The 22,771-nt window shown below is 36.6% G+C and overlaps 1 protein-coding gene and 1 long non-coding RNA gene across 5 annotated transcripts in view; one reads left to right on the top strand and one right to left on the bottom strand.

Annotated features, from left to right (window-relative positions):
- Positions 1-22,771, top strand: part of SLC25A21 (solute carrier family 25 member 21) — a 439,643-nt gene that overhangs the window by 238,815 nt on the left and 178,057 nt on the right. For 2 of the 3 annotated variants that reach the window (XM_037501835.2, XM_054689951.1), the window contains exons 2-3: positions 16,214-16,270; positions 18,721-18,769. In XM_037501835.2, coding sequence (XP_037357732.2) covers positions 16,214-16,270; positions 18,721-18,769 — 106 coding nt within the window. The remainder of the gene's footprint in view (positions 1-16,213; positions 16,271-18,720; positions 18,770-22,771) is intronic. The other variant, XM_054689960.1, reaches the window with a different exon arrangement.
- On the bottom strand, positions 7,270-14,365 carry LOC119239024 (uncharacterized). 2 transcript variants are annotated; one of them, XR_005123725.2, is made up of 3 exons: positions 14,290-14,365; positions 8,330-8,443; positions 7,270-7,386 (listed from the first exon to the last, which is right to left on the bottom strand). It is a non-coding gene; the product is annotated as an uncharacterized LOC119239024 (long non-coding RNA). The 2 variants fall into 2 exon arrangements; XR_008549812.1 differs by having other exon boundaries at positions 8,330-8,400.

Below are 22,771 nucleotides of genomic sequence, written 5' to 3'. Positions count from 1 at the left end.
TCAGAACAAAAAGGAAGAAGAGGTGACACCTTATTTTATGTATTTACACAGCAGAGTGGTTATGGTGAGTTGAGATTTAGGATTCACATTTTTGTTTAGACTAGGGACAGTTAAATGGCCAGTTTGTCAAAAGGGGAAGCTGGAAAGTCAGATGCAACTATGTTGGGGGGCATAAGTCTCTGTTTTCAAGTCCAGCCAGTTACTGCCTTGCAGGGTGATTCAGGGATATCAGGTATTTCAGTTTTGTCAGAAACCTGGAAATCTAGCTTTTTAGTATGAAAAATCATGATTCTAAAATTTTGATGACAATTCTTTTTAAAAACACACTATGTGAACTGAACAAAACACATCTGTAGATCATTTCCTGGAGGTAGTGCCTCAATCTTCTTTTCATTGCTTACTGCTTGAGCAAACCATGGCATGGCTTTCTCAAAGTAGATGGAATTTGAGTTTCTTGCAGACAACACCGTACAATCAGAAATGTCATACAAACTAGTAAAAAGTAATGGAATAGCAAATGTTGTATAGTGATGGCTTCAGTGTGCTTTCACACTCTTCAAATGTCTCCTCAATACAACCTTGCCAGGCCAGTTGTTTTAATTGTTCTTCCTATTTTACAGGGCAGGAAAATGAAGTGATTCTTTTCAGAATATAGAAGGGAAAAATAGTTGAAAGTCATGGACACCTCTTGCTACAAATACGAACACTAAAAAACTAATGTGGTGCATAATTTCTAGGCGTTAGTGGACACCTTCACCTTTTCCAAGTCCAACCACAGACTAAGAATCCCTGAAATAAATGGTCTATGAAACATGATATAGAACCAAAACTCAGGTTTTTAGTGTGTGTCTGCTTGTGTCTGTGTCTTTCTGGTAAATGAGGCTCCTCTCCCTAGAGAAGGCACATTTGGGACAGCAGCCACAGGCTGGAGTCACCTTCCATCATACATGGACCACCACCAGCAGGAAGGTTGCCCTAGACTCTAAGGTGAGGTTGGGACCAGGAAGGGTGACATCAGCGGTGCAGCAGGAACCCTGACCAGGATAGTCTCTGAAATGCTTCTCAGTGTGATCTGAGATGTCTTGGATTACAAATAGTCATAGCAACAGTAAGAGTAGCCACTTACTCCAGCCTTGTATAAGCCCAACACTATGCTGGGTGGTGAAGTCAGCAGAGATTTTACCTGCATCACCCACCCAGATAAGAAAGCTGCTAAACCAAGATTATCATCCTACTCTGGATCCACACTGTTCACCGCTCTGTTATTCTTCTTTAGAATGAGCATATGGTAAGAGGGGAGAAGGAGCAGATTTTTCAGTCTATCATTATTCTCAAGACATGTGAGAATACAAACATTCCTGTAAAGTCAATTGTTTTTCCTTCTAAGATACAATGATTTTTTTTTTTTAGATAACAGATTTCAAAGAAATTATTATACATTTAGGAGTATAAAGAAAAACTAATTCTACCTTAGTCTGGTGGGAATTTTCATCTATATACAAAATCAGTCATTGCTAAACCCTTTGATAAGTTGCCCAAATCAGTAGTAATCTGTATAATCTTCACTGGCTATGCCTTACAGGTTATGGCATACCTAATTCATCTGCAGCCCAACTAAGCATCTGGTACTCCAAAGTGGATGGGGGAAATAATACATTGTGGATTTAGTTCTTTCATTGTTCACACATAGTGCTATATGTATCATGTAAATGAAAGAGCTGCCAAATTAAAATGTACAGATGTCAAACATGAATAACTTACACAAGATAGTGTTCGTCATGTTTTTATGTAAAAAATTCCAGTACTCAAGAGCATACCCCCTTAAAATAAGTTCATAACAGATTTTTGTGATCAGTCCTTTATCATTAGTGTTGGGTGCAAAAATGTTCTCCCAGTTGGTGGGGTTTCTCTTTGTTTTTGTTATTGTCTCTTTTGCTGTGCAGAAGCTCTTTAATTTGATGTAGTCCCAGCTGTTTATCTTTGCCTTCAACAACAAAGAAAATAATCCAGTCAAAAAATGGGCAGAAGAGCTAAAAAGAAACTTCTCTGAAGAGGAAATGCAAATGGCCAACAGGCATATGAAAAAATGTTCAACATCACTTGCCATCAGGGAAATGCAAATCAAAACTACCATGAGATACCATCTTACACCAGTGAGAATGGCACATATTAAAAAAACTAGCAACAACAAATGCTGGCGAGGGTGTGGAGAAAAAGGAACTCTTCTGCACTGTTGGTGGGAGTGCAAACTGGTCCAACCACTGTGGAAAGCTGTATGGAGATTTCTGGACCTACTAAACATAGAGCTTCCATATGATCCAGCAATTCCACTCCTAGGTATTTACCCAAAGGACACAGAAACATCAATTCCAAAGAACACCTGCACCCCTATGTTTATAGCAGCACTGTTTACAATAGCTAAGCTTTGGAAACAACCCAAATGCCCAAAAATAGATGACTGGATCAAGAAGATGTGGTACATATATACCATGGAATATTACTCAGCATTCAAAAAAGATAAACACATGCAATTTGCAGCAACATGGATGGCGCTGGAAGGGATCATGCTCAGCGAAATAAGCCAAAAAGAAAAAGAAAAATACCGGATGGTCTCACTCATAGCAGGAATCTAGAAAACTTAAATAAGGGACCAGGAAAATGAATAACTATAAGAAAGTGAAAATCAAAATCAACAAAAAACTATGAACCAGAGACACTTTTTTGGGGGGCGGGGGCGGGAGGGAGGGATTGGGGTCAGAATGGGGGGCTGCAATTGTATGGGGAATATAAAAATAAAATTTATTATTTAAAAAAAAATAATAAATAAATAAATAATAAAATAAGTTCATAACTTTTAATGAGTTATGTAAACCCCTTTTTAAATGTATAATCTTGGGAGTTCAAAGAACTTGAATAATGTTTGTGATACACACGGTGTATAGAAGATTAAAGTTCTGTGTGGATGATTCTTGAAATCGAAACTTAAGCTTCAATTGAACATCCAAAATGGAGAATTTGAAATTTTAAAATGTATTTTACTGTTATGTAAATTATAGGTAGCCTAAATAGAGAGTTGAATGTTTTGTTCCTTTATGTTCTAGAGAGTAATTTTCATTTAAAAATTTATTTGATTTTCAAAGCAGGATTTTCCATTAGAAATCCAGTTTAAGTGTGGCAAATGTTTCCATTTGTTTAATATAAATCCCCATTAACTGGTCCATCCAGGATTCAAAAATAAAATAAAAATTAACATTTTATGATTTGTTAAAAAAGCTAAGATTCTAAAAGCATCTGATGTATTTGGTTTAACCTAGTATTAATTATAATTTATAAAATTAAATTTAAGTTTCAATGCACAACTCATGTTTAGTGTTTGTGCTTATGAAATTAGCTTTTACAGTTCATCCTGTGTCCTAAGTTTTCTAGATAATAGTTTACCATAATTCAGGTTAACTAAAAATATTTCATTTTATTGCCTTTATCCCATATTAATTCAAGTTGCTAATCCTGTGTAATTATCCACTACTTTGAAAATTTGTCAGTCTTTATATATTTTCTGTTTATTTTTTTTGGATCCTCTAAGAGATTGTTTTAACCTGTACTTTTTCAAAGAAATAAGATTGTGGATTGTTTTTAACTTAGATCTGTTTGTAAATCTTGCAGATTAAGGTGTTTCCTTTCTTATCATTCTCTCCACTTCTCCCTCCTTCCTGCCAGTGGTCTCTGCCTCCTGAGTTCTCCTCTGGATTTTCATCTCATGACCTAATGCCTTAGTTTTGTTGTTTTTTTTTTTTCCATGAGGCAATGTTTGCACACAGCTGTTCTGTAATGTATAGCATATATTGGCTTAAGCATGGAAATTTCGCTTCTGTAAAGTGGTTTGGGATACATTTTTGTACAAGAGGGGATGCCAAACTGAATTGTGAATTGTAATGTGCAGCCAAAGTCACCTCTGCTTGCCCCTCCAGGAAGCAGTTCACAGTTTTAATAATTATAATGCCCAATTGCAATGACTTCCAGAGTTATATGTAAGCCTTTCAAGCAAAGATTATCTCCTCCTTATTTTTGTACACCTTTCCTGATGTGATAAACACTTTATAAATGATAAGTTTGGGAGAGCCAGGGCTTTCCAGCATACATCTTATGCAGCATATGTGTATTTAAAGCTGGAGCCATTTTGTTTCCTTTCCAAGTTTGCTAATCTCACAGGAATATAGAATAACCAATCTATAAACTAGAACTCCGAATAGGAAAGTGTTTTTTGAAATGAAGTGCAATTAATTAGTCCCAGTACCATTGTCATTGGATAGTTAGTAGTGTAGAAAGGTCAATTAGTTTAAAAATTAATTATTTAGAGAAGGAAGCAGCAAGAATATCTACATATTCCAACTCCAGGCTGATTTTTCAAATTACAAAGAAAAAGATTAAAATAAATTTAAAACTCTGAGCTTCTGTTTTCTATAGCCCTCCAACTGGGGGTACACATGTGACCAGGAGTCCGCCAATAATCACTCCACAGCCTCCTGCTCACAGTGATTGGCTCAGGGATTCATATGTGACCAAAGTGAAGCCAATCAGAGCCCTTCTGAGGATTTTTCTGTAGAGAAGATTCCTTGCCTCTTGTATCTTACAGATGACAAGATGGGAATTAGGGCCTCTCACAGGCAGCATACCTCTCTGCTAGGAAAGCTCTGTGGCAGGAGTGAAGAAGGACAAGCAGAGACAAGCAGAAGAGGAAAGGGGAGAGACGTCTTGGAGGCAAGCACCCTGCCATTTCTGTCATTTCAATATGAGCCAACAAAATTCCCCTTTTGTGTTTAAGCTGATTTGTGTTGAATTTTGTCAGAAACAACTAAAAGAGTCCTGACAAATTATTTTTGTTGGAACTGACTACCTCCATGAATAAGAAAGCATTGTTTCTCCCACACAAATTCCTCCAGCTTTTTACTGGTAAGGTAAAATAGAAAACATGGAATATATGTGTTCACCCCGGAAAACAGTTTAAAACACCACTAGCTCCTTGTGAGAGTACCTTTCAAGCTATAGGAAGCAAATGCTGTATAAATGAAACTCTGCAATAGAAGAAGCACCGTTGTTTCATGTTTTAGGCATCAATGTTTTAGATTTTGTGTTCATTTTACTAATTTTGTTATGTTCCACTTGAGCCATGTCTTCCACAACAAGGTTAATTAAGTTTCATGTTTTTAAACTCAATTTTCAATTATTAGCACTCCTGTCCCCAGAATGAAATTCATTTCAAGGCAAGGAAAACCATAGGTGAAGCTGTAGAGCACCCAGTATAACCTTATAGTCTTAGTCAGGCATACTTCAATAACCTCATGCTGCTTTTTTTTAATAAATTTTATTTTTATATTCCCCATAAAATTGCAACCCCCTTATTTTGACCCCAAGCCCTCCCCTCCCTGCCCCCCACGCCCCCCATAGAGTGTCTCTGGTTCATACTTGTTTGTTGATTTTGATTTTCACTTTCTTGTAGTTATTCATTTTCCTGGTCCCTTATTTAAGTTTTCTAGATTCCTGCTATGAGTGAGACCATCCGGTATTTTCTTTTTCTTTCTGGCTTATTTCGCTGAGCATGATCCTTTCCAGCGCCATCCATGTTGCTGCAAATTGCATGTGTTTATCTTTTTTGAATGCTGAGTAATATTCCACAGTGTATATGTACCACATCTTCTTGATCCGGTCATCTATTTTTGGGCATTTGGGTTGTTTCCAAAGCTCAGCTATCGTAAATAGTGCTGCTATAAACATAGGGGTGCAGGTGCTCTTTGGAATGGATGTTTCTGTGTTCTTTGGGTAAATACCTAGGAGTGGAATTGCTGGATCATATGGAAGCTCAATGTTTAGTAGGTCAAGAAATCTCCACACAGCTTTCCATAGTGGTTGGACCAGTTTGCACTCCCACCAGCAGTGCAGGAGAGTTCCTTTTTCTCCACAACCTCGCCAACATTTGTTGTTGCTAGTTTTTTTAATATGTGCCATTCTCACTGGTGTAAGCTGGTATCTCATGGTAGTTTTGATTTGCATTTCCCTGATTACAAGTGATGTTGAAAATTTTTTCATATGCCTGTTGGCCATTTGCATTTCCTCTTCAGAGAAGTTTCTTTTTAGCTCTTCTGCCCATTTTTTGACAGGATTATTTTCTTTGTTGTTGTTGAGTCTCATCAGCTTTTTGTAGGTTTTTGTGATCAGTCCTTTATCATTAGTGTTGTGTGCAAAAATGTTCTCCCAGTCAGTGGGGTTTCTCTTTGTTTTTGCTATTGTCTCTTGCTGTGCAGAAGCTCTTTAATTTGATGTAGTCCCAGCTGTTGATCTTTGCCTTCACTATCACTGCTTTGGGTGATGTGTCTGTAAACATGTCTTTGATGTGCATATCACATAGTATTTTGCCTATATTTCCTTCTATGTATTTTATGGTTTCAGGTCTTATGTCTAGTTCTTTAATCCATTTTGAGTTGATTTTTGTGTATGGTGTGAGGTAGTGGTCAAGCTTCATTCTTTTGCATGTAGTGACCCAGTTTTCCCAGCACCATTTATTGAACAAACTTTCTTTGCTCCAATGCATATTCTTTGCTCCTTTGTCAAAGATTAGTTGACCATAAATCTGTGGGTTTATTTCTGGATTTTCTATACGATTCCATTGATCTGTGTGTCTGTTCTTGTTCCAATACCATGCAGTTTTGATGATTATGGCTTTGTAGTATAGTTTGAAGTCTGGGAGTGTGATGCCTCCATTCCCTTCTTTTTTTTTTTCAGGAGAGCTTTGGCTATTTGGGGTTTTTGGTGATTACATATTAATTTCATCAATAATTGTTCTATTTCTTTGAAGAATGACATTGAAATTTTTATTGGAATAGCATTGAATCTGTATATTGCTGGCCACCTCATGCTTCTTTTTGGGGGGTAGGGGAATCCTCTTTTCTCTTGCTGCTAAGTTGAATTCAGTTCAGAGAAAGTATGATTTATAAATTTGCATTCAAAGAAAGACTAAAAACCTGTTAGATGCAAATATGGTCACTCATAATTTGTTTTAATTTGTTATGTTATGTGTTTTGGGATCCTGTTTTCAGAATTTTGTGTTCTGGTGACAAGTGCTATTTGGAGGCATACTAGAGTTAGCAGCTTTGTGATGGTGTTGTTTGATTTGGCATTTGTATATGTCAGGGTAAAGTTTAATTGTTATATCAAAGAGACCCAACAATGCATTGGCTTGAAAAACAAAAAGTTTATTTTTCATACATGGGACAGTCTTGATGGTAATCGTTCAGTTAAGCACAGAATCTCTGCTCCTCATAGTCACTCTGGGACACAGGTCTCTTCTGAGGTTGCTCTACCCCGTAAGAGATGCTAGGAAACACCCTCTTGCTGAGATACCGTGGATGGTGGAAGAAAGAGAGAATGGATTTAGGCTGTTGTTCTCAGTATTATAGCCTTTTAGTTTCTAACATTGTTTCACATTTCCTGTATATTACTTTAATGTAATATACATGTAGTGTATAATACGTATACATAAATATACTTTAGTGTAATATACATGTAATATACTTTAGTATAATATACATGTAATATACATTTCCCATATATTCCTTTAGTGTAATATTCATTATAAAACTGATGTATCATCCTGTGCCAGACAGAGATAAGGGAAAATAAACTATAGTCACCAAGTATTGCTAAAAATGAGACTCAGTAGTTATCTTTTTTTTTAAGATTTATTTATTTATACAAGAACTGGGGTACAGGCTAGAGGCCTAGGAGGGTAAGAGAATTCACCAGAGACAGAGTGGGGAGCAGAACAGACGGACCAAAGACAGGAGAGGTCTGCCGCACCGTGTGAGTATCTCCCTGGCCAGCCAGGAATCGAATCCGTGCTGCAGAGCCTCGAACCCACATTTTGTAGAGCCTCACAGCACTGAGCTCAACTCTCTGCGCCACCGGGGAAGCCCTAGTAGTTATCTTAATGTTAACTCTATCCTTTACCTTTCCACCTCTCTTCTCTAGTGCTCTGACTCCAAGAGGCCCAAGAAGTCACTGCTCTTGCTACCATATTCTCATCTTTACCATGCCTCTCTTCTCTCCTTCCCAGCCAAGTTCCATGATAGCACACGTGCTTTCCTTTGCCCTCTCACCTTCTCATATTCATTTGGTAAAATTTCTTCCCAATTAAATCTAAATGGTTGAATGTGGTTAGAGAAAACACTTTAAATCCATGGCCACAAACCTCAGTGGACCCTCAATATTACCTAGTAATCATGCTCCATTTTCCTGGTCCATCCCTCCCTTTGTCACAAAGGCAACTATTTCATACCTTCTCCTCTGCTCTCTGCAAACTCCCATGCCTCATTCTCACACTCAGTTGATAGTCTTACTTCCCATTTGCTGAGAAGATAGAAACAGAAGAGAACCAGCATCTAAAATGGTGCTGAAAAAAATGAGGCACACAGTAGATACTCCAAAAATGTTTAATAGATGAAAACTTGTCCACCACCTAGAAATCTGAGATAAAGCACATTTATTATTGTACACTGGCAAAGAAACACTCCACAGTGTTTGTTGGGATGGGAGCCATGGAAGCAGATATTGTTTTCAGTGAGTTAGTAATTTAAGAATATTAGCTGAAATAAAACATTGATTATTATTTAGATAATGTTTCTATGAACAATACTGTTATCTTCTATTACAACTAAATATTTTTATTATGAAATCTATCTGTCTTTTTGTTTATGTAATATCCTACACTTTAGTATCCAAATATTGTTCTTCAGCTGGTACTTATTTTACATGAAGTATAATCAGTTTCATTTTTGTGAACTTTTCATATGGAAATGAAGATTAGCTTTATCCACCATTAATAGAAATCCTATGTGATTAAACTGTATGGATGTCTCACAACTGAAAGAAGAGTCTCTAACTCTGAATCTACTTTTCCTCCCTGACAAACCACTTTGATTAAAAAAAAAATGGGGTGTATGTAATTTACCTAAAACACTTGACTTAGTCATTTGTTGTTCATGGGGTCATGGCTCAGAGGCAGGTGTTGATTAACAGTTCAAAATTAAAAGTTGGTATAGCTATAGTTCCAGGTCATCAGTAAATATAAAATTAAGCACTATCACCTAAAACAAAGTAAAGCAGTATAATTAATTAAAAGCAGGAGATGTGGCTATATATTAAGGCAATGGTAGAAAATATTTTAAAAGTCTTAAGTCTTTTTCTCTATTAAGATGATTGTGATTGTAAGAAATAATACTAATATAGAAAATCATTATACTTCACTCTGCTTTTATTTTTTAAAGATAATTGGTGTTAGTGACAGAAAAGAAAGAACTAGCTACTTTGACCTAGAAATCTGAATTCTTCCCTTAGCAAGAGGCTGTGCCTTCCTCCCTTTGCTGTACTGGTATCCAATGACTAAGGGTGGAGCTGGTTTGGGAGCCACGTTTCCTCTCCTTGGTTTTTGGGTGCTCATGCCATTGAAAGGAGCAGGGGGAGAAAGCTGTTTTCCTGGAAATGGGAGACTCTTGCTCTCATTACCGAAACTGTATGTGGTCAAGATATAGAAGCATCTGCACTGCAGCATGGCAATCATATATATGGTCAGTGGTTTGATAGGATGGTTGGTTTTCTTGGATATCCATTCTTAAGGATTTAAAAAAAATTCTGATGTAGGATCATAATTCTTACTATTAAGTTGAAGTGAACAGAAACTATCAACTAAATATTATCTTTATGGCAACTTTGGAAATTTGTGACAGTCAAAAACTGCAGAAATTAAAAATACTCCAGTTAGTATAATTTTAAAACTATACAAGCCCAATGGACAGAATTTGTGGTTACATTTGGTAAATGTTTAACAATTAGCAGTCTGGGAAACAAACAAAAATTCCTATTTGTAGCCTTTGTAAAATAAGCAATTCTTCTCATTTATTCACATTTCCTTCTCTGTAAAGACATGTTTATGAACTTCTAAAAGTGTTTTTCCATCTGTTAACTTAATCTACAACTTATTTTTCTGCTGGTGTTTCTCCTTGCAGTTCTGATTGTGTTAGCATCCATATAATAGCAATAAACTTGCCTTAAATGACCAACACCTAGCCAAGGGCATGGGGAAGTTGCTCTGGGGCAAATAAGAGAGTTAAATAACAGAACTGAAACAGGATAAAAAAGAATCCCTTCCATTAAGTTAAAATACCAAGCAATAATTTTTAAAGATATTACATTGAAATGAAATTGGGTTTGATAATTAATGTACTTTGTTTACAAATGAGATCTTTCTGAGTTTAATAATTTTCAACCTTTCTGTTTTTTATTTCAAAGTGTGATTTTTTTTTAAAATCCACTTATCTTAAAATGCTGCCTCAACTTTTCTTCCTCCCTTATTCATGCTCTAACCCATGATTTTAAGATATATCTGATACTTACTTTCCTAAATTCTTACACCAATTAGACAGTAAACTCTACGTGAGCAAGGACTATGTGCCAAGGAAATTATTGCTTCAGTACAGGCTCACAGCCACTATTTAGTGTTAGTTTCCTTAGAAAAATTCAGGCAAATAATAAATGTTTATTAAAATGTTTGCTTCAAGCTTTTCAAGGAAGACCGTGGCTTCCCCAAAAGCACAACTTTTAACAACAGCTTTCAAATCTGCCAAATCTCATCGCCCACTTAGCCAGTTCAGTGGGTATAATATTAATTTACTGAGCTACAAAGGTAGTGTGCCTTAACTGTTATTAGGGGAAAGCATAATATATCTGATTTCCCTTTATGAGTCTCACATTGCTTATAATTCAGTAGGGCTACCACATTTTCTGGGCAGGCTATCAAATAGGATGTTGTAATGATTTGCTTGACTAGTAGAGTAGATGAAAAATATCATTTCTGTCTGTAGCTGTTCTATTCTGGAATTTCAAATTTGCAGTTTGAAACCATTTATTCCTCTGTGGTTCTCTTTCAAATATAAAAAGATTCGTTCATATTTTAAAGAGTTAAACATTGTCCACAAAATTAATTAAGGTAGTGGTGAGAACAATGTGAATTTCAGAGAACAGAAGTCTTAGATTTAACTTAAAATGCTAAGGAAGGGGCTGTAGTATAATGCAAAGATTTTTGGCTTACTTGAAGGAAAACTTAGGTTTTACTTTTAACTGACATCTTGGGGGTGCTTGAATGCCCAATTCTCCATTTGCATTGATATCCTTTCGCAGTTCAAGGAGAAGTCAATATGTTTCTATTTCATAAAATGTCACTTACCAAAATTATCTTTAGAATAATCCACTCTACTTTGAGGGAGACAGGGACTCTGAACCTAGTTGTAGATTTCCTTCCTGTTCTGAACATTATCATAAATTCTTTGAATGCCTAATTTCCCTGACTGTTATCTAAATCTCTAAAACTTCATTGTCTGCATATAACTGAACAGAAATTCCATCATTGTAGCAGGTTTATTCTTTTATGTTGTCCAGTTTCCTTTTTGAACCACTACTACTTGTCAGACAGCCTCTGGTCCTTAGTGCAATTCGATGAACAGTACAGACAAATCTTTCTGTCTTGGTGAAGCTTATATTCTATTGGGAGAGGCAGACAGGAAATGATAAACAAATAATGTAGTGCCTTAGATGTTGCTAAATACTGTGGGGAAAGGAAAAGTCAGAGCAGCAGGAGGAAATTTTATCAACACTGAGGAAGGAGGAGAGAGCTATGTTAGTGTGGTCAAGGCTATGTGTTAACACCATGAGGGAAGTTGGCCAAGTATAATCTCGAGGAATTTCTTAACAGACAGAGGGCACAGCTACCACAAAGAGGCAGATGTGAAGAAGTCCTGTTTGGGAAATAATGAAAAGTCAGCATGGCTGGAGTAGCATGAGTAAGGGGAGTGCAGTAACAATGTTCTTGAGAGACATCATGCGAGATGGATGGCATAATTTTCTGAGTGGAATGCAGGGGAATATTCTGATCAGAGGAATGGTGTGAAACAACTCACAGTTGGAAAGGATCACTTAGGCTGCTGGGTGAGAACAGATGGATGGGGTCAAAGGTAGATGGAGGGAGACCTGTTAATGGGGTGCTGCAGTTAATCAGCTGAGAGATGGCGGTCATGACTCAGGCTAGAGTGGGGGCAGTAGAGGAAGTGAGAGAAGCTAGAAGGCTGGGTCTATTTTGAAGTAGACCCAATGGGATATCCAGATAGGTTAAGAGGGGGTTTTGAGAGGCATAGGAGTCCAGTACGATTCTCATGTGGAAAAGGTTGTTTTTTGTTTGTTTTGTGTTGTATTTTGAGTAGAGGTGGAGGGAAGGGGTCAGGAGTCCAGTTTTAGAAGTGAGAATTTTGAGAGATGGTTATTAAATATCCAAGTGGCTGTGTCAAACAGACAACCAGATATTTAAGTCTAGACTTGGAAAGTGAAGTCTGGGCTAGAAATGTAAATTGGCAAGTTAACATATAGATGGTAATTAAAACCATGGCTTGAGGTGAGATCACCAAGGGAGTGAGTGCAGATAGAGAACCTCTTAAGTGAATTTCATATATTTGGTGTTATTTACTCAGTGGGCCTATAAAGTTAAATACTCCCTCGTCTTAAAGAGCTCATGGTCTGTATTTGGCTAACCATTTTTGCAAGTCCAGGAGTTGCCATTAACATAGATTACAATGTCTGGAGATGAATAGTGCAATGGTTGGGTATGTGGGTGGAGCCTATGCAAAGACAAACAATTACATATTTCTATATATTACCAGTTGTAGTATGGTATGATAAAGGCATTCTTAATATACGAAGTGAAATTGTAATGTGATGTAATGTAGTTGGTAATATAAAATATAACATAATTGATCTCTGTCTTATAATTATAAAGGAGCTGTAAATTGACTTAGTGATAAGAAGGTTGAATAAATTTAAAATAATCTGTTCTCAAATAATGTATTTTAGAACAGATTAATATATAATAACAATGTTTCCTGGTTATTGGTAGAAAGAAAGGAAGGGGGAGAGAGAGATTTTTTGAATGGTCTTTAGCTCATAAATATCAGCTTTGTGACTTAGAGCAAGCAATCTCAAATATAAAGTACACCCCAGCAACGATGAATTAAAATTTTGCCCAAAAACCTTTAAATATTTGTCTAAATTTTCTGTCATTTGTGTTATGAGAACCATGATGTAGTCTCTTGAAGGTGGTCGACAATTTGTGATAAAGGCAAACTGTTATGCAAGACTAGAATTGATGAGAATGACACTTCAGAGTATAAATAACAACAGTAAATCATTGTGCCTGAAACAGATTTATGCATCTTACTGTTCTCTGCCCAACGTTCTTCCCTTTCCATGTAAGGTCATTCTCAATGTGCCATTTCTATGCCCACCTTTGAAATTCTTCAGACTTTCAGGCACCCTGGGTATGGCAGGAGGTTGGATCCCAACTCCTACCACAATGCCCTGAAAGCACACAGCCCTCAAGAATCATGTACAGGCCTGCTAGGTGCTGATTCACTGCCCTCTCACATTTATATAGCAGCTAAACATCTGAATATGTGATTAATATTGTAATTCTGTATTCAAGTACTTCCTGTGCTTTATTTCATATAATTTTACCAATACTTCTGTACTTATAATGCTTACATTACTGAAATAAATAATTGCCAGTTGAGTTTATCTTAAGTATTAGTTGATATGATAGCATGTATGGTAATCCTAATCGGCATTAATTTATTTATTCAACAAAATTTCCTTGTGCTGAGTGCCAGCCTTTATGCAAAATGATGAGGAAATAAAGATGAGTAAGCAGGTGGAATCTCTGTCCTCATGAAGCTTTCTGACAAAAAACTGTAGGAACACATCAGAGGCTCCTGTGTCTGTCAGAAATTGGTTCAGGTACAAGTGGCAGAAAAGCAAAATAGCAATAGTTCAAAGGAAATAGAAATTTTTTTTTTCCCCAACATGAACATCTAGAGGTAGACAAACAGAACAATATGTCAGGGACTTCTGTCTTGTTACTGTGTTGTGTGTAGTAACCTTTATGTTCAAAGTCACCTATAAGTCCAAGATAGCTACTCCTACCTTATGTCCAATTCCAACAGCAGACAGGAAGACAAGGGAGGAGAAGAGCTCCTTACTTTTAGAACACTTCCCAGAAATGTCTCAAACTACTTTAATTTACATTCTAGAACTTAGTCATGTAGTAATGCAATATGTATGCTGGACAGCCAGGAAGAAGAACAGATGAATACTATGAAACAAATAACAACCCCCACCACAGAGCTTTTGTGAAATTATTACCTAAATGGAGATCTGAAGATAAGTAAGATTCTCACAAGTGTATGTGTGTGCATTCTCAAAGGATGACAACATTCCAGAGAAAACAAAAGGTCCAAGGAACTAAACACTGGGGAGAAACTATCCTTTCATCAATCATGGTCAATTATTGCATCATAGTGGTTTTTCACTTTACTTAGCAAAGAGGCATGGGGCTCAGGTTATAGCATTGGAAGGAGATAAGGTTGATGTTCAGTGCAGTTTTGTGGTTAAACATCCAGGAGATCCAGTTGGGGGCTTGAAGAAGGTTTTCTACAGGATCAGCTTAGTATTTTTCCCCAAAAATATTGGTGCAGGTGAGGGCATGTCGTTGAGCCAGTTCAAATAAGAGAGCATTCAAAGGGATAGCTTAAGTTTACAGGGTCAAGGGCTAACCCATGCCTTTCTGTGCTCATGGTACAGTCATATTACCAGTTTCATTCAACTCTTTGAGAGCAAAACTTCTAGATTGTATTTGTTTTGAGAATGATGTGTCTTGAATGGGCAACTAGTATGGATTGCTAAAAGGACCCCGATATTTCAGAATCATTTTCTTTGATTCTTTGATGTGTTAGACGTTAAACTTCATGAGAAAAAAAGAAATTATTAAACTCTGATTCCAGTAACTCAGTATTTACTTGTGACTTCATACTAGGTAAGAGAATTGCCAGGAAGCACATCATACAATTTGGCTTCTTGAGGTAACTTCTAGATGTATGGCTGTTTAATTCATCTGATTTTATTTTTATGATTATCTCCATGAAAAATAATCAATCTCACAGTTCTTTGTTATCCAGTGAAAGATAACAAGTAACCATTCCTGCCCTGAGTCTAAGCTTAGCTCTGGATCAGATCTAAAATCAAAACCTCATATCACTTGCAATGGCTCTAGTCTCTCTGCTTGTAATGTATTTTGTTGCTAACTTGAATTCTGCAAAATTGCTTATTTTGGTTAAAAATAATAATGGAGGAATAGTCAGTCACACAGAGATTCTGAACCAAGGAGATTACATTTCACATTTTAAATTACACTTTGCTTTTGACCAAGTCATATTCAGTGGCTAGTTTCATAGATGGGCATTGACTCATTCTGATTTAAGAGGTACATATGTTGAAAGATGATGCTATTACTTGTAAACAAAGGAAAGAGGGTAGGGGCATCTGAGTTCATGTGTTTGCATGGAATACATGCTAATGGAAACAGTGGGAGGATTAATAGACAGATGAGTAGATATTTGGAAAAACACATAAACAGAAGTTAATGTTACTCCTTTGCTTCAAATCCCTCAAAATGTCTTCAATGAATATGGAGTAGATAGTAATAAGAAAAATTGATGAGCTATTTAAAAAACCTTGCACTGGCTCCTTGTGACCTATGAGATGAAGACCCTGAGCATGAACCTGACCCTGACCTATATACTTCCAGTCTCATCTCTTAATAAATTGTTGGAATTCATGGTTCTTTTAGCAAACTTTTTGAGAGATGTATCAACTAGTACCAGTTGAGCTTAATATTTTGTATTTTTAAATACAAAATTAGTGGGAGAAGTGTAGTGTACTCGCTTTGGCAAGCTGATTCTGAGTCGCTTATTCCTTTATGCTCATGAGTTACACAAAAGTGCACTTTGTAGACAGTTTATATACTTGGTAAGAATGCTATTTTATGTCAGAGATTCAAGGGTATTTTTTATTTATAGGATTTGGTCTTTTTCCTCTTTTAACTACTATAATAGCGCTTAAATTAGAATTGTGAGCAAGATATGCATACACCCACACACATGAATTGAATTGAAGAACAAAGAAATAAACAGGATATTAGACTTATAAGGTATTATAGGTTGGTCATTCAATATTTCCCTTTACAGATAAGGAACTGATATGCCTTGGGGTAAATTATCGTTCTTTGCAGGCACCAGGACAAGAATTCTGGTACCTGATTCTTCAAGGTACAATGTGAATTTTCAAGGTAAGGGAAATGCATTGGCTCCATACTGGGATACACTCACCCATGCAAACTTGAACAATGAAACTTATTAATAAAGCTAAATTAGTGACCCAGAGGCTTTACCATAGTGCCCAGACCTCTCAAATGTATGTTACCACCTCACCCCCATCGTCAAAGCACCCATGGCCTTTACCCTAGACCATTTGACCCCCTACCTAGTTTGTTCCTTCCCCCATCCTTCTTCCTTCTTTATCAGCCTTTAGTCTGCAGTCATAGTTCTAGGGTTTGTTTGGCCTCATTCCTTTTTTTCCCCTCTATATTCCACTTAGGAGTGAAATTATCTGATATTTGTCTTTCTCCTGTGATTTATTTTACTTGGCATAATCCCCTCCAGCTCCATCCATGTTGTAAGAGTTCATCCTTTTTTATAGTTGAGTAGTATTCCATTGTGTACATCTTAATCTGCTGCTCTGCCAATGAGCATTTAGGTTACTTCTATAACTTAGCCATTATTGTAAATAGTGCTACAATGAACATAAAAGTGCATATATCCCATTGAATCACTGACTTTGTATTTTTTGGGTAAAAACCTAGGAGTGGAATTGCTGGATTATATGGTATATTTGTTTTTAATATTTTGAGGGACCTCCATTCTGCTTTCCATAGGGGCAGGACCTGGATATATTCTGATCAACAGTGTATGAGGGTTCCTTTTACTTTATGACCTCACTAATATTGTTGTTTCTGGGCTTTTTCATATGAGCAGCTCTCATTAGAGTGAGGTGGTATCTCATTGTGATTTTGATCTGAATTTTCCTGATGATAAGTGATGATGAAGATTTTTTCATGTACCCATTCTATTTTCAATTTTCTTTGAAGAAGTGTCTATCTTCTTTGAAGAAGTGTCTATTTAGCTCTTCTAGTCATTTTTTAATTGTGTAGTTGTTGTTGTTGCATTATATAAATTCTTTATATATCTTAGCTACTAGACCCTTATCAGATGTATAAAATGCAAATATTTTCTCCCATTCAGTAGAGTGTCTTTTTATTTCTTTCACCACATAGAAACCTTTTAGTTTGATATAGTCCTGTTCATTTATTTCTGCTTTTGTTTTCCTTGCCATTGAAGTCATGTCCCCAAAGACATCCCTGAAGCCAGTGTTATGGAGTGTTTTTCCTGTGTTTTCTTCTATGTATTTTATGGTTTCCAATCTTATATCCAAGTCTTTAATCCTTTTGAGTTAATTTTTGTGTTTGGGGTGAGAGAGTGATCTGGTTTCATTTTTCTGCATGTGGGTGTTCAGTTTTCCCAGGACATTTGTTGAAGAAACTTTTCTTTCTCCATTATGTACTCTTGACTTCTTTGTCAAAGATTAACTGTACACATAAATGTGGTTTTATTTCTGGGCTCTCAAAGCTATTCCACTGGTGTGTGTGTGTGTGTATTTTTATTCCAATACCATACTATTTTAATCACTATAGCCTTTTTGAAGTCTGGGAGACTTATACCTCCATTTTTCTCCTTTTTTGTCTGGATTGCTTTGGCTATTCAGGATCTTTTGTGGTTCCATATAAATTTCAATAATGTTTGCTCTATTTCTTTGGAGAATTCCATTGAAACTTTGATAGGCCATGCCAGTAGTTTGTAACTGAGAAGTCACCTCTGCTCAGTTAGACAATAGGAAAGAGGGTTTTAAAATTGATTTCAAAAACTAGAAAATTTCTCAAAGTGCAGTGGTTAAGATCATGGGTTTGGTTGGATTAGGACTTTACTTTCTAGCTGTGAGATCTTAGAGAGATTATTTAACCTTGTATGCCTCAATTATCTTAGCTGTAAAATAGGAATATAATACCTGCTATCACAAACAGCCTTTATGAAGATTAAATGAGATCATCTAAGTACTGCTTATAAGCATTTAAACATGCAATAAACCTACCATGAAATAAACTCCTAAACATACTTTCTATCAGCTGTTAGTGCTTTACTATGTATAGAATTGTCAGCACTCTCTGGTGAGATAGGAGGCATCGGTGTCTTTATTACATGGATATTGAAACAGGCTCGTTATTTTCCATGTTAGCAAATGTCTTTCTGTGTTGGGGGAGTGAGCTTCTTTCCTTCTTTCTTTTCTTCTCTCCTGTTCTTCCCATATATTTATTTATTGAACTGGATTGGGATACAGTAATTCCTGTTAACTTGGATTTAGGACATCTGATTTTTCCCCCATTTTCTTTCCCCTGTTTATGTCAGAGCTGTTATAAGAATGTACTCACTTACCTATCTTGCTTCCACTGAAAGAAAATCACATTATACTTTTGTCTTTTGCCACTAGCCTACACCATTAGCTGTCATGTCCAAAGTCCCAGGGTTTTTTATTTGAATCGTCATACTTGAGAAATCAATAGGGTCAGGGAAATAAGAACCAGTGTTTACATAAGTGTTTATTGGACTTTTCTTTATCATCTTTCAGGTCTTGTAGAAATTTGCTTGATGCACCCCCTCGATGTGGTGAAAACCAGGTAAGGTTCTGCATGAACAAGTTTTATTGACTTTGGCTGATATCCAAATTAAGATCTGTCAGAACACTAAATGCTAGAACTTGTCCTAGGCCGGTAGCTTCTCCCAATAATGGCATTTATATTTACTTCTAAAAGAAAATACTATTTGACAGATAAAATGTGAACAGTGAAAAGCATTTTTGGATAGAGGTCATCTGAAGGTATATAATATTTTATTGCTATCACATGACAACCATAAGTTATGATTTGTGGGTAAACTGATAAATGAGGTAAATTTATCAAAATGATGTAGAAACTCAACTTTATCCAGTGAATTATGAGAGCTGACTTTCTTTGGCATTTCATATTAACAGATTGATATTTAATTGTCAGCATCTTGGTGTAAGTCCCCCAAATTTCAGGTATGCTTCTTAAATGATGCTTAAATAATTTATTCCTATAATTCTTTGCCGATGCAAAATGCCATATTTCTAGGAAAATGCAGCTACTTTTACAGGGAGATACAAGTCAGGATAATGTATGAGATTTATTTCCTAAAAGGAAAACAAAAATCTTGTGGGTTTTAATATAATCTCAAGCACTTATGATAAATTAAACCTGTGCTGAATTACTAAACTCTATCTTTTTTTCAAACTAGAAGCTCTTGGCATGCAATGAAAGTATCCATTTGTGTGCATTGTATAAAACACAAGAATACTATAGCTAGGTTGGAGCTTAACCAGTGCCATGCAACAATGGTGATTGAATAAGCCCTTTTGCCACAATTAGGAAATGCTTGATGAGTCACAACGGTCACTGAATGGGCATGTTGCTTAATTTAACTAAAGAGACCACAAAATATTAGGCTGGTTGCTGAAAGCAAGGGAAGGTGACTATGATGGGCAAGTAATATTACATTTTTAAGAGAGTAAAGAAAATGAGAATTTAGTCTCTGTCTTATCTCGAGCTGCTATAACAAAATACCAGACTGGATGATAGAAGTTTATTTCCACAGTCCTTTAGGCTAGGAAGTCCAAAATCAAGGTGCCAGTCAATTCTGTTCTTGGTGAAAACCCACTTCCTGACTTATAGACAGTCACCTTCTTGCTGTATCTTCACATGTCAGAGAGCTAAACTCCCATCTGGGGGCCCCACCCTCACTAGCTCATGTAAACCTGATTATCTTCCCCAAAACTCCACCTCCAAATACATCTTATTAGGGCTCCAATATATGCATTTTGGAGACATATAAATGTGGCTCACTATGGCCTCAAGTCACCAAATCCAAACAGAAAGAGAAGAAAGTCACAAATCATATTCAAGTGTAAGATCTGTATATTCTCTGGACATTTTTTTATTGCTCAAAAACAGAAAACAAAGCTCACTGTCATTTCCTTCCTAGATTCTGTGTTAGCCTTCATTGAAAAGCCAAGATATTGTTGCAAGTCTCACTAAAGATGAAATTAAATGGTATTTTCCTTTTAAGCATAATTTTCAAAATTAATTAAGTGTGGAAATGAGCATAGAAGAGAACTAAGAATGCTTTTAATAAATATGATATTGAAATCATGTGTCTCGGTAGTTTGTTTATCAATTTAGCAAGTATGTCCTGAGTATCCACACCAGCTCAGCCTTGGATGAGCTCATAATCTGATGAGTTAATGAGAATGTCATCATAATCAATTTCAAAATAGTTTATCATTTCATTGCACTAAAGTGGAATAGAATGTTTCTTCAAATGGATGTACCAGTTACTGGGCCTTTATATCTCCTTTATTATATCAGTGTTTTCATGAAAATGGCATTCACTGATTGGAGTTAGTCATATGCCCTTGCCTAACTTCAAGAGGAGGGAAAATGCAATACTTCAGGTGCCCTAAAGGAGAAGGGAACTGGGTACTTGATGGTATTTGATCTGTAGAACAATAAAAAGTTTATTGAATAAAGATCCACAATCATAGAGCAAACTAACTTTGCAACAGAAATAGAATATTGTAAGGTGATCACCGGGCACTAATCCACAGGTGGTAGGGAATGGACAGGACAGACTAAATGAATGATGAAATCTCTTCTCTGTTATATTGTACAGATGGCTACTTTTCTAAATGAGATAAAACTGTAAGCTGTAAAGGATAATACAGGAAACCAATAGCTACAGATGATAAGACCCTATTCACATGTGTATGTTGGAATACCAAAGATTTTTCTAGTTTTGTATTCTCCAGGCATTCAAATAAAGTGATCAGTAATATCTCTTTTATGATATCTCTCGTATTGTCTCTCTTTCCTATGTTCTCTTTCTGTCTCTGTCTCTTCTTTCCCTTCAGTTTTCCTTTTTCCTATATAAGCTTAATTTTGAGGTGACTTTTCTCAATGGCACCAGGGGATCCCAGCAGCTTCAAGTTTACATGGTCTTTGGTGTTTGTACCCTTTCTGAGACAGTAGAATCTAGCAGTTAAGAGCTCTCGCTCTAGAGTTAGACTGCCGGGGTTCGAATCCTGCTTCTTCACTTATTATCCATGTGACCTCAGGTCAGTTGCTTCACTTCCCCTTGCCTCAATTTCCATATCTTTAAATGGAAACACCGGTGGTTTCTACGTTATTGTGAGAAGTAAATGAATATATATAAACTTAATGTACACACACATGGTATTTAATACTGTGTGAGCAAAGGAAAGAGGAATACAAAGACAAATGAAGTTTATAGGGTAGTCAAGGAAACACAGGGAGAATACAAAGTGTGGGAGAGGGGAAATGTTTAATGTGGAGTCAGGAGGTTTCAAGTTTCTAAGCCGGAAAACTTGTGTTATGTGAGCGCTGCCTTGAAATCTTTCCACAGAAGGGTGTTTGCAAGTAGAGAGTCCTTTTGGGTCTGAGCGGAGGGGGGTTGCATCCACACAGCCTGCATGTTCCTGATGACATCATTGCACATATCATTGGAGGGTTATGTGCTGATGTTATTAGATGACCCCCCAGGCTAGACCAGTGTTTGGCCTCCAGGAGGTGCCCAGTAAACGCAGTTGAATGAATGAGTAAATCAATATTTGGTAACAATCAGAAACAATAGCTCTATGAGTTCTTTGGCCAAACTGGAATGTCTGGAAAGTGAGAAAATACAGCTATGTTGTCTTCACTGAAAAATATAAGAATTCATGATAGAGGTGGGAAAGAAAATTCTGTTCAAATAAAAAGGGGAAAATTACCTGATAGTATGGTGGGTAAGAATATTTCAAGTTTGCAGTGGAGTTTCAGAGGCTGGACTAGGGAAAAGTGAGGTGAGAAGGCTTCCAGGATGTGTGTCAAGGTGAGCAGTGGGGGGACTGGGCTTGCAGGAGTGACTGAGGGAGCCGAGGAGACACGCTGACAAGCTGGAAATGGAAATTCAAATGCTGGGATTTACTTCATCTATGACAGTATTGGCCGATAGCAATAAAATGCACCGTGCATATAGGTTTCAGTCTAAAAATCACATTTAAAAAAGTAAAAAGGGGCCTCCCCGGTTGCGAAGCAGCCCCTAGACTCTGCAGCGTCAGTTTGATCCCCGGCCACCAGGCGAGGGTTCCACATGGCACGCAGACCTCTCCTGCCGCAGCTGCTCCCCTCAGCAGTGTACTTCGTCAATCTGCCTGTTCTGCTCACCGCTCTGGCTCTGGTGAATTCTCTAACCCTCCCGCACTTCTGACTGTACCCAGTACTTGTATAAATAAAATAAATCTTAAAAAAAAATAATTAAATAAGTAAAAAGAATTGGGTATAGTTAATTTTAAAAATATATTTTATTTAACTTTGTATATCTAAAACATTGTCCAAAATGATTAAAAATTAATTTTAATTTTAGAATTAGATTTATTAATATCATACTTTAATTTTTTTACATTGATTGAATCACTGATATTTGGTGCATTTTTTAAACTTAGTACTAACTAGCTGGGACCATTTCAAATGCTGAATAGACACACTAGTGGTTACCAGATTAGATAGCACAGACCCAGAGAGCAACGGGAAAGGAATCCTTTAAGGGAA

Source organism: Talpa occidentalis, unplaced genomic scaffold, assembly GCF_014898055.3.
Source record: "Talpa occidentalis isolate TD23 unplaced genomic scaffold, MPIMG_talOcc4v2.1 talOcc4.11, whole genome shotgun sequence".
Lineage (NCBI taxonomy): Eukaryota > Metazoa > Chordata > Mammalia > Eulipotyphla > Talpidae > Talpa > Talpa occidentalis.
Note: the sequence above shows the minus strand (reverse complement) of the source record. Positions and strands in the feature narration are given on the sequence as shown.